General features: G+C 39.8%; 1 protein-coding gene across 1 annotated transcript in view; it reads right to left on the bottom strand.

The window, feature by feature from the left end:
• Nucleotides 1–1,123: 1,123 nt before the first annotated feature.
• RAB1A (RAB1A, member RAS oncogene family) overlaps nucleotides 1,124–21,868 on the bottom strand; it is a 40,622-nt gene continuing 19,877 nt past the window's right edge. The window contains exons 2-6 of the mRNA XM_064364184.1: nucleotides 19,868–19,940; nucleotides 13,423–13,518; nucleotides 5,231–5,326; nucleotides 3,206–3,337; nucleotides 1,124–2,952 (exon numbers count right to left, since the gene is read on the bottom strand). Coding sequence (XP_064220254.1) covers nucleotides 2,755–2,952; nucleotides 3,206–3,337; nucleotides 5,231–5,326; nucleotides 13,423–13,518; nucleotides 19,868–19,940 — 595 coding nt within the window. The 3' untranslated portion in view covers nucleotides 1,124–2,754. The remainder of the gene's footprint in view (nucleotides 2,953–3,205; nucleotides 3,338–5,230; nucleotides 5,327–13,422; nucleotides 13,519–19,867; nucleotides 19,941–21,868) is intronic.

Consider the following 21,868-nt stretch of genomic DNA (forward strand, 5'->3'; position numbering starts at 1 on the left):
GTATTTTTGTTCATCCTCTGAATAAGGTGTGACTAAAGGGTGCTAGTTCTGGACCTGGCTGTGAATGCTCCTGAAGAGTATCAACACAACTGTTAATTACACAGCCGTGCTTTAAGACTTCCCTTAAAACTAGGCTGAAATTGTTTCCACCTAGTAAGAAACATGGCCAGGTTAGAGTCAAGTAGCTGAGCTTGCTAATTGCACTGTGGTGCCACACTGGAATAACTTAGCAGTCCCTTAAAATTAATGGAAGTTGAATCCATAGGGAAGTGACAATACTCAAAGCTGGATCGGCGGTTTCAAGATCTGGGTTCTTGGAGATCCATGGGTAAGCTCAGCAAATGGAAGATGTTGTCAATACAGGGCTATTTTGAAGCTTAGGTGGGAACAGAACACAAGGTTTGATGTACAATATGCTGGAAAGGCAAGATACAGGCTAAGGGAAATTCAAGGTCAAAGAATAGGAAATTACTGCTTGGACCATAATGACTATCATTCTGAAAGGACTTCCCCAGAGTTTGCAGCTGCTTAGATTTATAACACTCTTCACTATGTAAACTAATTTATGGCAGCACCTTATATTTAGAAGAAGTGATAATTCCCTTTACTAAGTGAACAGATTATTAAAGTCCATAGTAGCCTTGAACTGTTTATTTGTACTTGAAAACGGGAGTATAAAAGGGGAATATATTTTTTCCAAAACTGTGTTTATTGGCAAATTGTGAGGCATGCTGAAATATGTTGTTGTAAATCCCAATCTTTACTGCCATGGGGGAAAGGATGCTGGAATTTTCCAAACTAAGTCTGTAAATAATACTCATCTTAAGTTCATGTAATGTTTCCGCTAACTCACCAAGAATAAGCTGATGATTTAAACAAATTTTACTGTATAAAACTGAAGTGCATGGTATGGCATCAAAATATCCTGACATTTGTTTTGTGTCATTTAGCTACTTTAGGAAATAGTTTCTGAACTCTTTCCCCCTTTATACTGTATTAAGGCAAAAACAAAACTTTTGAAGCATTAAAGATCTTCACCAAAATAACTATTGGTAATGGTAACTTCAGGAATTTGTCAGTTGCCTTCTGTGAAGATGAAGAGATCCACCAAGCACGCCTATAATACAAAGTAAACTATGATTTTTATTGTGAAATTTTCATAGATGGAAAATTGAATATTTATTCTGTCCATTTCATTTTACAATTATCTTACCACTTATTTTTGTACCATGTATTTCAATTGCCTGTTTAGTGAAAAATAAAAATTAAAAAACCTATTAATTTTTGGCTTGTTTTTAGCTTAAATTTTATCATGAAATTAAGGAGCCCACAACAAAATGTGTTGCCAGCAGCCATATCCCAAGCCCCTGTGTGAAGAATGTTTTGGATGCTACTTCAACCTAAGAAACAACCTTTGACCTCAGTCACCTTAAAATGCCAGCGTGGGCAGATTTTTCATTCCTCACAATTAAAAAACAAACAAAACCAAACCCCTAGGATCTTGAAGGTCCTATTTAAGAAAATCTTCATACATGCAAAATGTCATCAAAATATATTTCCCTCAATTATCATTACCATCCAGTATTCATGTTTTAATTTTTAGGGATATAATTTCTAAAATTAGAGCAATAAACTTCCTGCGTCCTATCTTAATGCTGAAACCCTCCTCCAACACCAAGTTAAGCAACTGCGGAGGATAAAATAGTGGAATCTGACTGAAAGCATGGAAGAAAAACAGCACGTTAGTCTGATCATTTGCCAATTAGGAAAGGTGTGCTGCTTTCCACCTGTACCACTGATGCATTCATGAAATATTGATCAATGAAGCCATTTCAGATTGTTTTAGAGAAGGATCAGAGATAATGGGCTAGATAGCATAGCATACATTCTAAACTTGTTTTCCATACAGTTTGAGCTCCCTGAACCACTAAAGTTGGTTAAATCCCTAAACAGCACAGAAGTCTAAGTCATTTTATTGGGTGTATTATCTAGAAAGCAAATACTGGATGCTGCTCTACAATAGGTCTTGAATGCCTTAGTTGCACTGTGCACACACAAATGGCTGTGTTGAATATAATGTAAGGCTCTGTTTCCCTTTAACCATAAGAATTAAAACAATACTTATCACCATACAGTTTGATATTACTTCCAATAAGTACAATATTTATTAAACGTATCTTCAGTTGTTTTGTTACATAGTGTGCAACAAATTACAATATTCTGCAGCCACAAATTATATGCAGAGTATGAAGAAACTATTAATCAGATAGTGTAATCTTTCCATTTATAACTCTACAAGGAAGAACTAGCAAATCAGATCTTACATATAACATCTCACTAAACTTTATGCATGGAAAGTGACAGACACTGCTTGTGCTGTTTGATACAAAATGGCTGAACTTCATCTTCAGAAGACTAAACCTGACATCTAAACATGCCAATATAAACATCAAAACAAAATATATTCTAACCAACCACGGGAAACAGTCTGGTATCAGGAAAGCAACAAGGATTACACACATTATTTTATAAACCAGCACACAAAGGTTTAAAACAGTTCTGAAAATGAAGTTAGCTGTCTTGAGTCAAGGGAATAAAAAAAAAGTCAGTATTGACCATTTACAATCTCTGACCTTTGTGGAGACGGTAAGAATCTGTTGTAGTGCAGCTACATACAGTACAATTCAGGCAATTTTGTTTTTTCACTTGGGTTCAGATCGCAAATTCGTTGCTGTAAAAGTACGGAGGCAAATTTTAGCAGCAACCTCCGCCTGACTGCTTGACTGGAGTGCTCTGAATTTTAACATTGGACTTCTCAGCACCACCAGCTGTTGCTCCAGGACCCATTCGCTTTTTAATCTCAGCTGCCATCGTCATGAAAGACTGTTCTACATTCGTTGCATTCTTAGCACTGGTTTCCAAAAATGGAATTCCAAGGGAATCAGCAAATTCCTAAGAGAATAATGAAGCACAATTAACACTGAAAAATCTTTTCCAGTAATTCTTAGTGCATTTCTACCATCCACAATGGAGCGTGAGGAACTAAGTTCACTGGATCCAAATAGATGCTACACAAATTGTCACTGTCAGAATATTCTAGTGCACATATTTTTTAAAGTTAAGGTGGCTGTGGCATCAGAATGACTGTATAACCCATACATAATTCACCTTCAAATTCAGTATGAAAATTAAACTTGAAACATACCTTTGCTGTTGTGTAGTCTACTACTTTCTTTGTGGTCAGATCACATTTGTTCCCTACCAACAATTTGTTGACATTTTCACTGGCATAACGATCTATTTCCTGCAGCCACTGTTTAACATTATTGAAGGACTCCTAAAAAGACATTTGAAAGTTTGATAATACAGTTCTGGAATGAACAGAAACATCCTTCCTGACTTAATAGACAAATAACAAAGAGCTAGTGAGACAACATTAGCTACAAAATAACCACTCCTAAGGAGTGAAGGGATTTTTTTTTTTTTTTTTTTTTTTTTTTTTTGAGACAGTCTCGCTCTGTCGCCTAGGCCGGAGTGCAGTGGCACAACCACAGCTCTCTGCACCCTTCACCTCCCAAGCTCAAGCCATCCTCCCGCTTCAGCCCTCTGGATAGCTGGGACTACAGGTACATGCCACCATAACTAATTTTTCATTTTTTTGTATAGACAAGGTTTCACTATGTGGCCCAGGCTGGTCTCAAACTCCTGAGCTCCAACAGTCGGCCCACCTTGGCCTCACAAAGTGCTGAGTATACAGGCGTTAGCCACTGTAACTGGTCATATACAGATATATTAAAATGACTATAAATATCTAAATGATGACAAACTAGAATTTATAGGCTAATGATGAAAATATCCTATTTGAAAAGGAAATACAGCTTAAAATTAAACTGCAACTCAGGCAAACCCAATTGTTTTGGAATATGCAATTTAAATGTACTAAAAAACCTGGTTTTGAAATTCGGAAAAAAAAATTTTTTTTGAGACGGAGTCTTGCTGTCATCCAGGCTGAAGTGCAGTGGCATAATCTCAGCTCACTGCAATCTCTGCCTCCTGGGTTCAAGCGATTCTCCTGTGTTAGCCTCCTGAGTAGCTGGGATTACAGGTGCACACCACCACGCCCAGCTAATTTTTGTATTTTTAGTAGAGATGGGGTTTTGCCATGTTGGCCTGATGTCAGGTGATCCACCCACCTTGGCCTCCCAAAGTGCTGGAATTACAGGTGTGAGCTACCACACCCAGCCTGAAATTTGATAAAATTTTGGTTTATGAATAAGATGACCTACTGTTACTAGAGATGTCAAAAGATATTATTAAATAAAGATACTCATTTTCTTTTCCAGTCATATTTAGAGGAGGAATGTTTTCATTTAAAAATCTTTCATGATAATATGACTAAAGATTTTTGAAACCAGCATCATTTTTTTCTCCTGCAGATATCATCCACCCAGCACTTCTAATGGCACTGAATCTAAATGTCTACATGTAAGTTATCTCTAATTAACTATGATTTCATATTTGAGGTAAGATTTAACATTTGCCAAAAGAAAAAGAAATTCCAATTTTGAACGTTTATCTTTGTCCTTTTTTGATAGAAAGGACAATGAAATCTAAGTTTCTGATTTAAAACAAAAAACAAACAAACAAACAAACAAAAAAAACTATGGTCCTTGGACCACATGCTTCACACTGTTCCACATTGTTCCCTCCATTGCCCTGCCTTCTCTCACAGCTAATCTTCAGATATTCATTCTCATACTAAGATCCTCCTACAGCCTCTCCTATTCAAATCCTTTATTTCTGAACCACATCTTCCACAGGCAGAAACCTCCTAATCCCACTTTTGGCCATTTGGATGGACAAATTCTAATTACCAGTCCATATTCCTGTTGATACTTAACATCAAGAACACAGTATAAACCAAGCACCTCACGATATCCCTACAAACTCTTGCAGTATATGTTAGTGTCTTGGCTATTTGATCAAAGTTATTTAGTTGATAATAAATACAATGGGAATCCCTTGAAAACAAATATAAAACTAATTACTAATGTTCTATTTATTACAGGAAAACAAATGTCTTTTAAGTGATTCATATTTATATTTGAGAGTGGACAAAATTTTCTGCCATAAAATTAATACTGATGGCTTGTGAAACAAATATTCTGACATTAATAGAATAATGACTTCCTACTTTGTCACTGTAACACAATCTCCTCTTGAAACTTACCTGATCTGTCACATCATACACAACTATGATGCCATGGGCTCCTCTGTAATAACTGGAGGTGATTGTTCGAAATCTTTCCTGGCCTGCTGTGTCCCACTATTACAAAACAATCAAGAAATTCAAACAAATCCATTAAAATAAAGTTGAGGAAAAGTGTAGGAGGGAAAGAAAATAGTTTAGTTTTCATAACTGTGGAGATTATCAGGATGTGATATAGAAACATTAGTCCTCAACTCATACCACTAAATCGCATGGTAATAAGTACCTGAAAGTCCAGAAAAGGTAGTACCTACAATTGAGCTTGCGATAATGATACTAAAATTACAAGCTGTTGACAGCAGGAACTATGTCATACTTTTCACGTTCCCTACCACCTTTAACACTGTGTTTAGGTATGCCACTGGCCTAAAGCTCTTGAACATAGAACTCCCCCATATAAGACAAACTTACTTGCCAGCACATTCTACCATGATTAAAAGCACTGCAGGGACCTAATTCAGGTAACTACTAGTCAAGACAGAACTTTAACTATCTCAAGCAGCTGTCTTTTTTTCCCCTCTAAAGCAGGGTCTTATTCTGTCATCCAGGCTGAGTGCAGCGGCATCATCAGAGCTCATTGCAGCCTCAATCTCCCTAATTCAAGCAATCCTTTCACCTCAGCCTCCTGAGTAGCTAAGACTACGGAACATGCCACCAAACCCGGCTAAGTTTTTTTTTTTTTTTCATAGAGATAGGGTCTTGCTATATTGCCCAGGCTGGTCTGAAATTCCTGGACTCAAGCAATCCTCCTGACTCAAGTCTCCCAAAGTCCTGGCATTACAGGTATAAGCTACCATGCCTGGCCAGGTGTTGTCTTCATCCTAGAGAAAACAATGTAAGGAAGATGATTCCAAATACTTTTTTTTTTTTTTTTGAGATGGAGTTTCGCTCTTGTTACCCGGACTGGAGTGCAATGGCACGATCTCAGCTCACCGCAACCTCCGCCTCCTGGGTTCAAGCAATTCTCCTGCCTCAGCCTCCCGAGTAGCTGGGACTACAGGTGCGCGCCACCATGCCCAGCTAATTTTTGTATTTTTAGTAGAAACGGGGTTTCACCTTGTTGACCAGGACGGTCTCGATCTCTTGACCTCGTGATCCACCCGCCTCAGCCTCCCAAGGTGCTGGGATTATAGGCGTGAGCCACCGTGCCCAGCCTGATTCCAAATACTTCTATAAAATGTATTTTAAGAGCAATTTACTGCACTTCAACCATTTAGACTCAAACTCCAAAACAAAGGCTGACTTCACTGCATTATAGTTCTGGGTTTTAAAAAAACTGTTAGGGTCGAGTGTGCTGGCTCACACCTGTAATCCCAACACTTTGGGGGACAAAGGCAAGCGGATCATGAGGTCAGGAGTTCAAGACCAGCCTGACCAACATGGTGAAACCCCATCTCTACTAAAAACACAAAAATTAGCTGGGTGTAGTGGCACACACCTGTAATCTCAGTTACTCAGGAGACTGAGGCAGAAGAATTGCTTGAACCCAAGAGGCGGAGGTTGCAGTGAGCCAAGATAGCTCCATTGCACTCCAGCCTGGGCAACAGAGACTCCGTCTCAAAAACAAACAAACAAACAACAAAAAAAACTATTAGCCAGGTGCAGTGGCTCATGCCTGTAATCCCAGCACTTTGGGAGGCCAAAGCAGGAGGAACACTTGAGACCAGAAACTGGAGACCAACCTAGGCAACATAGCAAGACCCAGTCTCAACTAAATTTAAAAAATTAGTTGGGTATGGTGGTGCACACCTGTAGTTGCAGCTATTCAAGAGGATTGCTTAAGCCCAGGAGGGTGTGGTTGCAGTGCCACTGCACTCCAGCCTATGGAGACAGAGGGAGACCCTATCTCTTAAAAAACAAAACATCTAGAAGCAAACTCAATTTTTAGATGTAAAAAGCCTTGTTTTTGTTTTTTGTTTTTTGGTTTTTTTAGAGACGGAGTCTCACTCTGCCTCCCAGGCTGGAGTGCAATGGCTCGATCTCAGCTCACTGCAACCTCGCCTGGCAGGTTCAAGCAATTCTCCTGACTCCACCTCCCAAGTAGCTAGGATTATAGGCACCTGCCACCAAACCAGGCTAATTTTTGTATTTTTAGTAGAGACAGAATTTCACCACGTTGGCCAGGCTGGTCTCAAACTCCGGACCTCATGTGATCCGCCCGTCTCAGCCTCCTAAATTGTTGGGATTACAGGGGTGAGCCACCACACTGGTCGAAGTCTTGGTTTTAACAAGGGGAATGATCGTTTTGTTGGAGTACTCCTAAGCTGGGTGCGGTGGCTCACTGCTGTAGTCCCTGCACTTTGGGAAGCCGAGGCAGGTGGATCACCTGAGGTCAGGAGTTCAAGATCAGCCTGGCCAACATGGTAAAACCCCATCTCTACTAAAAATACAAAAAATTCACTGGCAGCATCGTGCTGTTAAAAAAAAAAAAGTAAGAAAAAAATACAAATAAAGATTTTAAAAAAAGGACAAAGAAAAAAAATACAAAAAATTAGCCAGGCATGGTGGTGGGTGCCTATAATCCCAGCTACTTGGGAGGCTGAGGCAGGAGATCACTTAAACCCAGGCATCAAAGGTTGCAATGAGCCCAGATCGAGCCACTGCACTACAGCCGGGTGACAAGAGCGAAACTCTGTCTCAAAAAAAAAAGTGCTCTTAGACCATGACCTCTTAAAAATTTTTTTTGAATAATCAGAAAAGCTACCTACTCCTCTAAAATATATTGATAAAAGGCAACATCTTCATTAACAGTAATGGAAAAATAACGAAATGATTACTATTAAACAAAGCCTAAGCAAAGTGGAGACTAAGATATAACAGTCTTTCGGGGAGGGAGCTATAAAGTTATGGAGCGTAACTCTAAACTTGACACTGAGCCTACGATTTTAAATGACAAAACTTAAAACAAAAAAAGGCAGGGCGTGACAAAACTTAAAACAAAAAAAGGCAGGGCATGGTGGCTCACGCCTGTAATCCTAGCACTTTGGGAAGCCGAGGCGGGCAGATCACAAGGTCAAGAAATCAAGACCATCCTGACCAACATGGTAAAACCCCATCTCTACTAAAAAATACAAAAATTAGTCGGGCATGGTGGCGCACGCCTGTAATCCCAGCTACTCGGGAGGCTGAGGCAGGAGAATCACTTGAACCAGGAGGCAGAGGATGCAGTGTAGTGGCACGATCTTGGCTCACCGCAACCTCTGCCTCCTAGGTTCAAGCAGTTCTCTGCCTCAGCCTCTCAAGTAGCTGGGATTACAGATTCGTGCCACCACACTCCAGCCTGGGTGACAGAATGAGACTCCGTCTCAAAGACAAAAATAAATAAAGTTCAGTAGTATGCAGTGAAATCGCTTCCTTTTCCTGACCCAGTCAACATGGAGCTAAAAACAAGTTGCAATTTTGCATAAACTGGAAGATGAGCTGGGTATTAAGGAATTAATGTCAGTTCTATTTAATGTGATAACAAAATAGAGATGCATACTGAAGCATTTTGGAGTAAAATATCAAATGTCTATAATTTAACATACTCTACTACTAGAAAAAAAAAAGACAATATGTCAACAACTGTTCATCTAAAAAAAGCAAATAAAGAAAAATACAAATCATCACGAGCCTTATTTCTTTTGTCCAGATTACTAAGCCTGAGAGCTCAAAAGAATAGATAGTAATCAATAAAGAGGCTCAAGGCCCAGCACAGTGGCTCACACCTGTAATCTCAATACTTTGGGGGGCCAAGGCAGGAGGATCACTTGAACTCAGGAATTTGAGCCCAGCCTGACCAACATGGTGAAACCTCGTCTCTACTAGAAAATCCAAAAATTAGCCAGGTGTGGTGGCAAGCGCCTGCGGTCCCAGCTACTCGGGAGGTTGAGGCAGGAGAATAGCTTAAGCCCTCGAGGCAGACATTGCAGTGAACTGAGATTATGCCACTGCACTCCAACCTGGGCGACAGAGCAAGACTCTGTCTCAAAAAAGAAAAAAAGAGAGGCTCGGCCGGGCGTGGTGGCTCACGCCTGTAATCCAAGCACTTTGGAGGCCAAGGCGGGCAGATCACCTGAGGTCGGGAGTTCAAGACCAGCCTGACCAACATGGTGAGACCCTGTCTTTAAAAAATAAAAATAAAAATAAAATAATAAAAAAAAATTTTAAAAAAAGAGGCTCAAAGTCTCAGTGTATCCTTGGAGGAAGCAGTTAGAACTCTAGAATCAAGCTACCCTGACTTCAAAACATCGAATTCAGGTTCCTGGTTATTTACTATTAGAGTCACCTAACAGTTTCTTCATCTGTAAATGCTAGACAGCATTCACCTTGTTCAGCTGTTAAAGGGGTTTAAATGAACTAATGTTTGCAAAATGTGCCTGACTATAGAAGCTGCTCAATAAAATAAGTTTCCTTTTCTTCCCTGCTCACCAACCCTTTCACAAAGAAAGAAGAGGATAAATTGCTTTATTACTAAAAGTCAACAAGAAATTATAGCTGACTAAAATAAGCAATGGCATCCAAAAAGTAAAATTTCCTTCTTTTTTCTTCTATGAAATGGAAGTATTGCTATGCTGCCCAGGCAGATCTTGAACTCCTGGGCTCAAGTGTTCCTCCTGCTCCAGCCTCCCACGTAACTGGGACTATAGGCACTGATGAGTTGGCTCTGTGTCCCTACCCAAATTTCATCTCAAATTGTAATCCCCACGTGCTGAGTAAGGGAAGTGATTGGATTACAGGAGCCGTTTCCCCCATGCAGGCAATAGTGAATGAATTCTCACAAGATCTGACAGTCTCATATGGGGCTCTTGCCCCTTCGCTTCTTTTTGTTTTTAAGACGGGGTTTCACCATTTTGGTCAGGCTGGTCTTGAACTCCCGCCCTCAGATGATCCGCCAGCCTTGGCCTCCAAAGTTCTTGGATTACAGGCATGAGCCACCGCGCCCGGCCCCCCTTCGCTTCTTTCACACACACGCTTACCTGCTGCCATGTAAGACATGCCTGCTTCCCTTTCTGCCATGATTGTAAGTTTCCTAAGGCCTCCCCAGCCATGAGGAACTGTGAGTCAATTAAACACCTTTTTTTTTTTTCAATAAATCACCCAGTTTTGGTCAGTTCCCTGTGGCAGTGTAAGAACAGATTAGCGCATGCACCAGGTCCAGCAGAAAGAGTAAAACTGCTGATGTTTCCCTGATACTCTGAAAACCTTCCTGACTCTAAATCCTAATAGTACTAACGGTACTTTCCTTTGTATGTAATTCTCATTACCTTCATAATCAGAGTAATTTTTTCCCATGTTTGTCACTCCCACTGAAATAAGAGCTCCTCCTAATGGGCTATGTTTTACTCATCTCTGTAACCTCCAAGTCCCTGGTGTAATGTAGATATTTTCATAAAGCCTCATGAATGAACAATCACAGAAAGACCCCGCCTTTTTTTTTTTTGAGACAGGGTCTCGCTCTGTTGCCCAGGCTAGAGTGCAAAGATGTGATCTCGGCTCACTGGAACCTCCATCTCCTGGGCTCAATTAATCCTCCTCCATCAGCCTCCTGAGTACCTTGGACTACAGGCACACACCACCATGCCTGGCTGATTTATGTGTTTTTTAGAGACAGAGTTTTGCTATGTTGCCCAGAGTTCAAGTGATCTGTCTGTGGTTTTTCTGTATATTCTGCAAAGATGAGGTTTTGCCATGTTGCCCACGCTGGTCTCAACCTCCTGAGCTCAGGCAATCTGTCCACCTTGGCCTCCGAAAGTACTGGGATTATAAGTGTGAACCACAATGCCCGGCCAGCCACTGTGCCCAGCCTTGTTTTGTTTTTGGGACAGGGTCTCACTCTGTCACAAAGACTGGAGTACAGTGGTGCAATCTTACCTCACTGCAGCCTTGAAGTCCTGGGCTCAAATGATCCTCCCACCTCAGTATCCTGAGGAGATAGGACTACAGGCATGCACCACTACATCTGGCTAATTTTTTTTTTTGGGTAGAGATGGAGTCTCTATGTTGACCAGGCTGGTCTTTAACTCCAGGTCTCAAGTGATTCTCTGACCTCGGCCTCCCAAAGTGCTGGGATTACAGGCCAGCACCACTGTACTTCAGCCTGGGAGACAAAGCAAGACTCCATCTCAAAAAATAAAAAAACAAAAACAAACAAACAAAATGTTCAAAAAGAGGCCGCAGGCATGGAAAAGAAATTCCTATTTGATGAAAGACAGGGCCAGGTGCAGTAGCTCACACCTGTAATCCCAGCACTTTGGAAGGCCGAGGCAGGCAGATCACCTGAGGTTGGGAGTTCGAGGCCAGTCTGACCAACATGGAGAAACCTCGTCTCTACTAAAAATACAGAAAAATTAGTTGGGCATGGTGGCACATGCCTGTAATCTCAGCTACTTGGGAAGCTAAGGCAGAAGAATCACTTGAACCTGGGAGGTGGAGGTTGTGGTGAGCCGAGATCACACCATTGCACTCCAGCCTGGGCAACAAAACTGACTCCTTGTCAAAAAAAAAAAAAAAAAGATGAAAGACAAACTAAGAGTGTCCTATAAGCTCCCTTCCAGCCACAGGAAAGTAACAAAACATGAATGTTTCACACACAAATACACACCCATATCTTATGAAGACCATGATATAAAATATCATGATATCATAACTCCATATCAGAACTTTAAACTACAGTAGTTTAAACTACAGTTTTGGGTAGATCTTTATGTACTCTTTATGATGCCAAATAAAAAGCTGGCACTGTACTCATAGTGGGAAAAAATGTGGAAGGTAATTTGTTCGCTGATTGAAAGTATTTCAAGCTATTTCTGAAAACTGAATCTTTGCAAATCCTAATCTGACACATCAAGTGTGTTTACTTGTATCAATATCCACATTCACCTATATTTTGTCACGTACCTTCTTTTCCTCATCAGAATCATATAACGAAAAGGAGCAACTTAACCCATCGAACACCCGTTTATCTGGGCACATCATATCATAGTAACACCATATCATAAGCAGTATATACTGCCCAAAATTTTACAAAGGCTTTCACATATATTGTCACATACACAAAGCGATTAGATTTATACAGCTATCTTATAAATTAGTAAATCAGGTGTCATCACACTCATTTTAGAAAGGAAACTGGGTCTCAGGGTTACTTTAGACTTCTCCCCCAAGACACAAACCCATGGTTCTCTAACAAGTAAACACCAGAACCAAGTCAACAAATCTAAGTCTTCTGACTCCCAATACAGGACTCCTTCTAGTTCCATGTGTCATCAGTTCCATGAAAAGGGGCAGTCACTGGTTTCCTGTGTTACATCATGCTAATAGCCTACTCTGAAAAATGCTGAGAGACTTATTTTTTAAAAGACCATAGATATGACCACATTGATAGGACTCAGACCCATACTGAAGAGACACAACTATTATAATTGCCTATATTTAATTGGGGGCTGAGGTGTAAAGATGGATAAAGGGGATAGGATGGCACAGGGACACAAAATATCGAAGACAGAGCTTCAGTTACTTGGTTCTACCAGTAACTGTAGGCAAGTCATTAAATTCTGCAGCATTCATTTTTTTGAGTGGTAAAATGAACATGTCACAAAAACGATGTTCCTTTCCAACAAAATTCTACGTTTCTACAGAGTTGGTGCACACTATATCTAATAAAAATACTTAGAACTAAATAAATACTTAAAACAGAACTAAATAAATACTTAGAACAGAACTAAATAAATACTTCTCTTCAACTGAGCCACAAAGGAAGAATCTCTTCCTAGGTTTCCTTTAATGTTTCACGCACTCAGCACAGTATTAAAAAATACGAACAGAAAATGGTCCATAACACTTTCACTGTAGGACAAGGTAATCTTTTTTTGGGGGGTGACAAGGTAATTTTAAACTTAGATTTCCCTACAAGAAAAAGATAAGGACCAAGTTTGACTTAAAACATGAGTTTCTCTCGCTTTACGAATAGAAAATTCAATGAGGCTTAATTAATTTTGAAAACATTATTTTTAATATAAATAATTCTTATTCTACCATTCTATCTTAAGTACATGATTCTTAAGACATTTTACATTCAATTTTGTTAGCATATTAAATATATGTAAAATAATAATACTTTACAAATTTACCAAAATGAATTCAAAAAAAAATTCTAGCCAAAAGTCACTTACTATTTGAAGCTTGATTGTTTTCCCATCTAACTCTATGGTTCTTATTTTGAAATCCACACCAATTGTGCTGATGTAGCTTTCTGTATATGTATCATCCTGAAGGGGGAAATAATTAACAATTAAAATTATTGTTCAGGGGAGCAGATGCAAGTCTAAGTGAAAAAAAAATGTTGTTCAAGAGTAGATAAAAAGAATCATGTTTACTTTTATCTACAGTCCAAGTTTATAAACAAAATTTATAAAGCATAACGTGCTGACAATATCCACTCCATCCACTTTCAGTACTTACTTCATATTCTGATTATAAAGCACTACTTAACCGTAGTTTCTTCTTTGCTTAAGATCTCTTCAATAGTCATTTTTTATCTTTCCCAAAAATCCTCTCTTGGCAAATTCTTTTATTTTAATTTTTGGAGACAAGGTTTCATCGTGTTAGCCAGGCTGGTCTTGAACTCCTGACCTCAGGTGATCCACCAGCCTCGGCCTCCCAAAGTGCCGGGATTACAGGCATGAGCCACCGCACCCAACCTGGCAAATTCTTTACATACATCATATAGAAAAATATTTTATATTTTCAATGATTATGAATAATTTTTATTTTTATTTTTAGATGGAGTCTTGCTGTGTCACCCAGGCTGGAGTGTAATGGCACGATCTCGGCTCACTGCACCTCCGCCTCCCAGGTTCAAGCAATTCTCCTGCCTCAGCCTCCAGAGTAGCTGGGATTACAAGCAACCACCACCACACCTGGCTAATTTTTGTATTTTTAGTAGAGACAGGGTTTCACCATGTTGGTCAGGCTACCTCAGGTGATCCGTCCGTCTTGGCCTCCCAAAGTGCTGGGATTATAGGCATGGGCGACTGAGTCCATGCTATGAATAATTTTTCTAATCACTAATCGGCAAAACTCTTACAACCCATCCACCCAATTTATTCACCACAAAACAATCATTTCATTCCACTCTTAATGGACTTTTTCTTAGAAGTCAATCTTGTTTCCCTGTTATGATTTTATTTTTTTTAGTGCACATAACATTAAAGTTACCCTTTTGAAGTGGACAATTCAGTGGTTCTTACACATTCACAAGGTTGCTAATTATAACTATGAATTCCAGGATATTTTCATCACTCCAGAAAGAACCTGCCTTCACTCCCTGGCAACCACTAATCTACTTTCTAGCTCTTTAGATTTGCCAATTTTAGACATTTCATATAAATGGAATCATTTAAGTGGCCCTCTGTGTCTGCCTTCTTTCATTTAGCATAATGTTTTCAAGGTTCATCCATGTTATAGCATGCATCAGTACTTCACGACAGAGTCTTGCTCTGTTGCCCAGGCTGGAGTGCAGTGTTGTAATCTCGGCTCACTGCAACCTGTGGTCTCTTGGGTTCAAGTAATCCTCATGCCTCAGCCACCCAAGTAGTTGGGATTACAGGAATGCATCACCATGCCTGACTAATTTTTATATGTTTAGTAGAGAGGGTTTCACAATGATGGTCAGGCTGGTCTTGAACTTCTTGCCTCAAGTGATCCACCAACCTTGGCCTCTCAAAGTGCTGGGATTACAGGTGTAAGCCACCATGCCTGGCCCATTTTATTGGCTGAATAATATTACATGTATAAATATACCACATTTTTTCCATTCATAAATTGATGGACATCTAATTTGGGTTGTTTCCACTTTTTGGCTATTATGAATAATGCTGCTATGAACATTTGTGTACAAGTTTTCCTGTGAATATATGTTTCTCACCAATTTTTTAACCCAGTGCTAAACTTTTAAAATTATAACTGATTCTCTCAAGTACCTGCCATGAAATTTTATTCAGAATGGAAATAAAACGTACTTTTAAGTGAAAATACTTCTTGTGAAAAGATATATGAATGAACAGACCAGGCTATCATCATGTGAAACACAAAACACCACCTAAGAAGTAATCTGCCAATGAAGATGGACCTTAATCAAATCAAGTCTAATTAGAACGGCACTGCCAAACAGAACTTTCTGTGACAATGGAAAGGTTCTATAAGCTGTGCTAGCCAATACGGTAGCCATTAGCCCTACGCAGCTTGTGAAACAAGAAAGCTAAATTTTTAATTTTTTCAAATTTTCCCCTTAAAGGACAAGGTCTCGATGTTGCCCAGGCTAGAGTACAATCATAGCTCACTGACACCTCGAACTCCTGCGCTCAAGCAATCCTCCCACCTTGGCCTCCTAAAGTGTGAGATTATAGGTGTGAGCCACCAATGTTTTCAATTTTAATTAATTTAAATTTAAATAGCTACATAGAGCTAGCAGCTACTACAAGGATAGTGCAGTTCTAGGTCTTATTTCTAATTACAGAAAGAGGGATAAATAAATAAGCATAAGGAAATCACAAAGAAGCAAAATGACAAATCTAGAATACTGGACAATCTACAGGACACGTGCTCCAGTTTCTGCAAAAAGTCAATGACATGAAAAATATATAAATAAAAAAGGGAAGGTATAAAACTCTAGATTAAAAGACTAACAACAAAACAACCAAATGGAAAATGTATTTTGTACGTTGATAATGGCATTGTAATTTTATAAGAAACTGTTTTTAGAAATATGGGCTGGACGTGGTGGCTCAAGCCTAATCCCAGCACTTTGGGAGGCCAATGGGACTGGATCACGAGGTCAGGAGTTTGAGATCAGCCTGGCCAAGACAGTGAAACCCTGTCTCTACTAAAAATACAAAAATTAGCCGGGGTGGTGGCAGGCACCTTTAGTATCAGCTACTCGGGAGGCTGAGGTAGGAGGCAGAGAATCGCTTGAACCTGGGAGGCAGAGGTTGCAGTGAGCCAAGATCACACCACTGCATTCCAGCCTGGGTAACAGAGCATGACTCCATCTCAGGAGGTTGGGGGGAAGAAATACATACTGAAGTATGTATGGGGGAAATAACACGTTTGGGATCTGTATCACAACACTTCAGCAAAGAGAAAGGAAAAAACGGGTTACAGGAAACAAGCATGGGCATGTCTTAATAATGCTACATCCAATTCATGCATGAGATTTAAATAAAAAAGACGTCTAAAGAGAACTATAACGTGACCAGAGAGAGTTTCAAATGGACTACAGGGTAACTATATTGATTTATCCTCACATATTCATATTAATGCACATCTAGAATCACTGGATAAAAGAACATATACTTTTAAGGCAATGACAAAATGCTCCTCTCATTGTTATCAGGTATTCATTTTTTAAAAGTTATTTTATAACTGAGTGCCTAATAAGTATCAGGTACTAAAGAAAGTATGTAGAGGCCGAGTGCAGTGGCCCACATTTGTAACCCCAGCACTTTGGGAGGCCAAGGCGGGCGGATCACTTTAGGTCAGGAGTTCAAGACCAGCCTGGCCAATATGGTGAAACTCCATCTCTACTAAAAATACAGAAATTAGGGGGTGTGGTGGTACACGCCTGTAAACTTAGCTACTTAGGAGGCCAAGATAGAGAATGGCTTGAACCCAGGAGGCGGAGGTCATAGAGAGCCGAGATTGCAACACTGCACTCTAGCCTGGGCAACAGAGCAACAACAAAAAAAAAAGTATGTAGAGCACAAAATGAATGCAATAAATATTCATTTAGTATGTCTAACCTCCAGGTCCTTAGATAGAAATACTGAATTCTTGGCCAGGAGCAGTGGCTCATGCCTGTAATTCCAGCACTTTGGGAGGCTGAGGTGAACAGATCACTTGAGCTCAGGAGTTCGAGACCAGCCTGACCAACATGGTAAAACCCATCTCTACTAAAAACACAAAAAATAGCTAGGCGTGGTGGTACGTGCCTGTAATCCCAGCTACTTAGGAGGCTGAGGCATGAGAATTGCTTAAACCCGGGAGGCAGAGGTTGCAGTGAGCTGAGATGGTGCCAATGTACTCCAGCCTGGACAACAGAGCTAGACTCCGTTTCCCCACTACCACCAAAAAAGAAAGAAATGCTGAATTACTGTAAATCCCTAAGTGACCTTTACTCCCTTGCCTCTGAGCCATTACTATTCCTCCTGCCCAAAAGCCTCAGTTATCTCTTTCTGCATAACCCTACTTACTCCCAGCCCTAGGGTCACGGGACAATTTTTTATTCATCCTTCAATTCTGAGCTCAGGCAATACTGAGTGCCCAAACAATTTCTCCAACTCCTCAGCCAACAGAGATTCTTCCCTCTGTGCTCTCAAATTTTATTACACATTTCTTTATTACAGTCCTCATCGCAATTGTCTCCATTAATATTTTGAGGGTATGGAAATCAGCATTTTAAAAATACTTTCCAGGTATTCTACTATGTAGGCAGTACCGGAAAACCTCTGACTTAAAGCAGTGGGTATCCCAGAGTGAGTTTTCTTTGAAGCACAAACAACTCAGGCTACAGCTAGATTCTTCCCACCTACTGAGAGTTGCTTAAGAATTATTCTTATTTTTAATATTTTCCAATTTAATAAAAATTATATATCTAATTTTAACTTACAGTCCTTTAATTAAAAATAAAGTGGAGGGTTTTTTTTTTCCACATTTATTGGTGATTTGTATTACTTCTCTTATCAACTGACTGCCCATGTACTTGCCCATATTTCCATTAGGACAAATAGTCTTCTCTTATTGATGTGCAAATGTGTTTAATATACTGAGAATACCAATCTTATCAATATAGTGTGTGTGTGTGTGTGAGAGAGAGAGAGAGAGGGTGAGAGTGTGTGTGTGTGTGTGTGTTTTGAGACCAGCCTGACCAACATGGTGAAACCCCATATCTACTAAAAATACAAAAATCAGCCGGGCATGGTGGTGCGCACCTGTAATCCCAGCTACTCAGGAGGCTGAGGCAGGAGACTCACTTGAACCAGGGAGGCGAAGGCTGCAGTAAGCCAAGATCGCGCCACTGCACTCCAGCCTGGGCGACAGAGCAAGACTCCATTTCAAAAAAAAAAAAAAGGTCTTCCATGTGGAAAAAAAGCAGTTAGCTCAGCTTACAACTCAAAATACTACAAATGGTTTTCTTCTCTCCCAAACAACCAACACACGAAGCAGTATGCAGTAAAAAGTGCTTTTGCCAGCACTTTGGGAGGCTGAGGCAAGTGGATCTATTGAGCTCAGGAGTTCAAGATCAGCCTGGGCAACAAAGTGAGACCCCTGTCTCTAGAAAAAATACAGAAATTAGCCAGGCATGATGGTGAATGCCTGTGGTCCCAGTCACCTGGGAGGCTGAGGTGGGAGGATGACTTCAGTCTGGGCGGCAGAGATCGCACCACTGCACTCTAGCCTCAGCAACAGAGCCAGATCCTGTCTTAAAAATAAAAAAAAATTAAAAAAAAAAAAAGCTTTATGTGACCTTCCCATTTCTTCACAAATATTTTTAAAGGAATATTCATGAATCAACATTTTTCAAAAAAAAAATTTTTAACTGTTTTGTCAAGGACATTCTTCAATAAAAATGGTAGGGCTTTTCTTTTGTCCCTGTGGGTGCACAGAGGTAAAGAATGCCATCACTATGAGTACAATTTGGGGCTTAGCACGGCCTTGATGTGTACCAAACCACCAGCAATTTTACCCACCATTGCTTTTGTACCACCAAAACCAATGTCAACACTGATAAAGGCAAACATCTTTTATATTAGTATTATTACCAAGTAAATATTTCCTTACAAATACTAATGTCTTAGTATTATTAGGATATTCTGACCTTATGGACTACCTGAGAGGGTCTTGGTGATCCCCAGGAGTCTTTGGTCCATGCTCTGAGAAACAATGATCTAAATAGTAAGAAGCGACATATTCTAAATTTAAAGGTAGTTGATAAAGACTATGAAGGACATTGTGGATTCTGTTAAGTCCAAAGTCCTTTATCTGTCAGCTTCAGCATTTAGAACTATGCCATTGGCCAACAAAGTTTGCCCAAGGCCCTACTTTTTCTTTTATTAATTATTATTTTATTTTTAGAGACAGAGTCTTGCTAAGTTGCCCAGGTTGGTCTCAAACTCCTGGACTCAAGTGATCCTTCCACCTCAGCATCCGAAGTAGCTGAGATTGCAGGCATAAGCCACTGCACCACTGGCTCTGCTTTTTCTTTTTATTCTACTAAAGTTTAACTTGAAGATTTATTTTCATCAAGTCACATTCAACACAGGCCAACTATCCCCTTTATCTTGCTGCCTATGTTAGAACTGCTGTTTGACCTTGACCAAAAGTATTAGATATTCTGACTTTATAACCATACTACACTGAATTTCTTTTAAGAGCAACAACATTTTTCTATGTAACAGTCCAAGATACCACTGGGGATGTATATTTGGAAGCTTTAAATACATAAATTCTGGAAGAATTAACTTATTCTGAATAAAACTGTTTAATTTTTTTGTCTACCTAGAAAACACACACAGCATTAATTGTATCATTAATCGTAAAGGTATTTCAACTTTAACTTACTGCAAACCTAAGAAGAAGGCAAGACTTTCCAACCCCAGAGTCACCAATCAGAAGTAACTTGAACAAATAATCACTGCAAAAAGAAAAAGAAAATTATGTTAATAAAAGCATACTGCATTACTATAAGTTATACAATAACAAAAATACAGCTACAAATAACAACTCACTGTGAAGACTACATCTCCTGAAGCCCATGCATGGCTCAAGAGAAGCCAAAATTGCAAACAGCAACAGCCCTTTTGACAGATCACTAAACATGACAGGATGATATTTAAAAAAATAGGCAATATCACTTATGATCTTTAACATCAGTGAACTTCCACTTAAAAGGAAAGAAAAGAAAAATCAGTGATATGCACTCTTGGAGCACCCAAGAGATTTAAAACATTCTAAATAAATCCCACTCCTCTATAGTATTAGAATACACAAAGGTAATTTTTCATTGCTTTTGCCAATGAAATATTAGTCTCTCCTTCAAATTCTAAGATCAGGCCAGGCACAGCGGCTCATGCCTATAATCCCGAAACTTTGGGAGCCCAAGGCAGGCAGTTCATTTAAGTCAGGAGTTCGAGATCAGCCTGACCAACGTGGTAAAACCCCATCTCTACTAAAAATACAAAAATTAGGCTGGGCGCGGTGGCTCACGTCTGTAATCCTAGCACTTTGGGAGGCCGAGGTGGGTGGATCACCTGAGGTCAGAAGTTCAAGACCAGCCTGGCCATCATTGTGAAACCCCATCTTTTAAAAAAAAAAAAAATACAAAAATTAGCCGGGCATGGTGGTGGACGACTGTGATCTCAGCTACTAGGGAGGCTGAGGCAGGAGAATTCCTTGAATCTGGGAGGTGGAGGTGAGCTGAGATTGTGCCACTGTACTCCAGGCTCCAGCCTGGGCAATAAGAGCAAAACTCTTGTCTCCAAAAAAAAAAAAATTCCAAGATCAAAAAATTATTTCATACAACTCTTCCAATGAAGGGGCTTTTGTGATCCTTCTCTAGTATCCAGCTTGAATTCTCCCTGCAAAATGATGATCATTTAACTTCTGAAAGCCCATATTGCATTTCAAACTAGAAATGTGGTAAAATCACCAGCTGTTTATCCAAGTGCAAAACTTTATTAACATTCTACACTTGTATTAAAGCATTTTCCAGAACCACTGAAAACCAGGCTCTCTTTATGTATCTCTAACATTGCCAGGCCTAACACAAAAACTCTCCCCAGAGATTCCTTCATGGACCTACAACAACATATTATTCACCCATGGTCTCCAAAGAAATTCCTTATAGATCTTCCCAACTCAGAACACCAGTTCCATAAATTCTTTAAAGCAATTTCAAAAAGACAAAAACCTTAGAATTTACATATTGTTTTTGTAGAAGATATACATGATTTTGTATTTTTCCAGGAGGTGGAGGTTGCAGTGAGCTGAGATCGTACCACCGCACTCCAGCCTGGGCAAAAGGAGTCTCAAAAAAAAAAAAAAACAGGGCCACACGTAGTGGACTTTGGGAGGCCGAGGTGGGTGGATCATCTGAGGTTAGCAGTTGGAGCCCAGCCTGCCAACATGGTGAAACCCCATCTCTACTAAAAATACAATATTTAGCTGGGCGTGATGGCGGGAACCTATAATCCCAGCTACAAGAGGCTGAGGCAGGAGAATCACTTGAACCTGGGAGGCAGAGGTTGCAGTGAGCCAAGATCACACCACTGCACTCCAACCTGGGCAATAAGAGCAAAACACTGTCTCCAAAAAAAAAAAAGAAAAGAATGCTTCCTAAATGCATTATAAGTTACATTATGGTTTCAAGAAATTAATATCAATTTTTTAAAATTACCTTTTTCAACTACTACATTCTTTTTAAGTTTTACAAATATAATACTGTTATTTTAAAACATTATGGCCAGGTGGCTCATGCCTGTAATCCCAGCACTTTGGAAGGCTGAGGCAGGCAGATCACGAGGTCAGGAGTTGGAGACCAGCCTGACCAACATGGTGAAAACC

Source organism: Aotus nancymaae, unplaced genomic scaffold, assembly GCF_030222135.1.
Source record: "Aotus nancymaae isolate 86718 unplaced genomic scaffold, 86718_ANA_hifiasm-v0.15.2.pri h1tg000057l, whole genome shotgun sequence".
Taxonomy (NCBI): Eukaryota; Metazoa; Chordata; class Mammalia; order Primates; family Aotidae; genus Aotus; species Aotus nancymaae.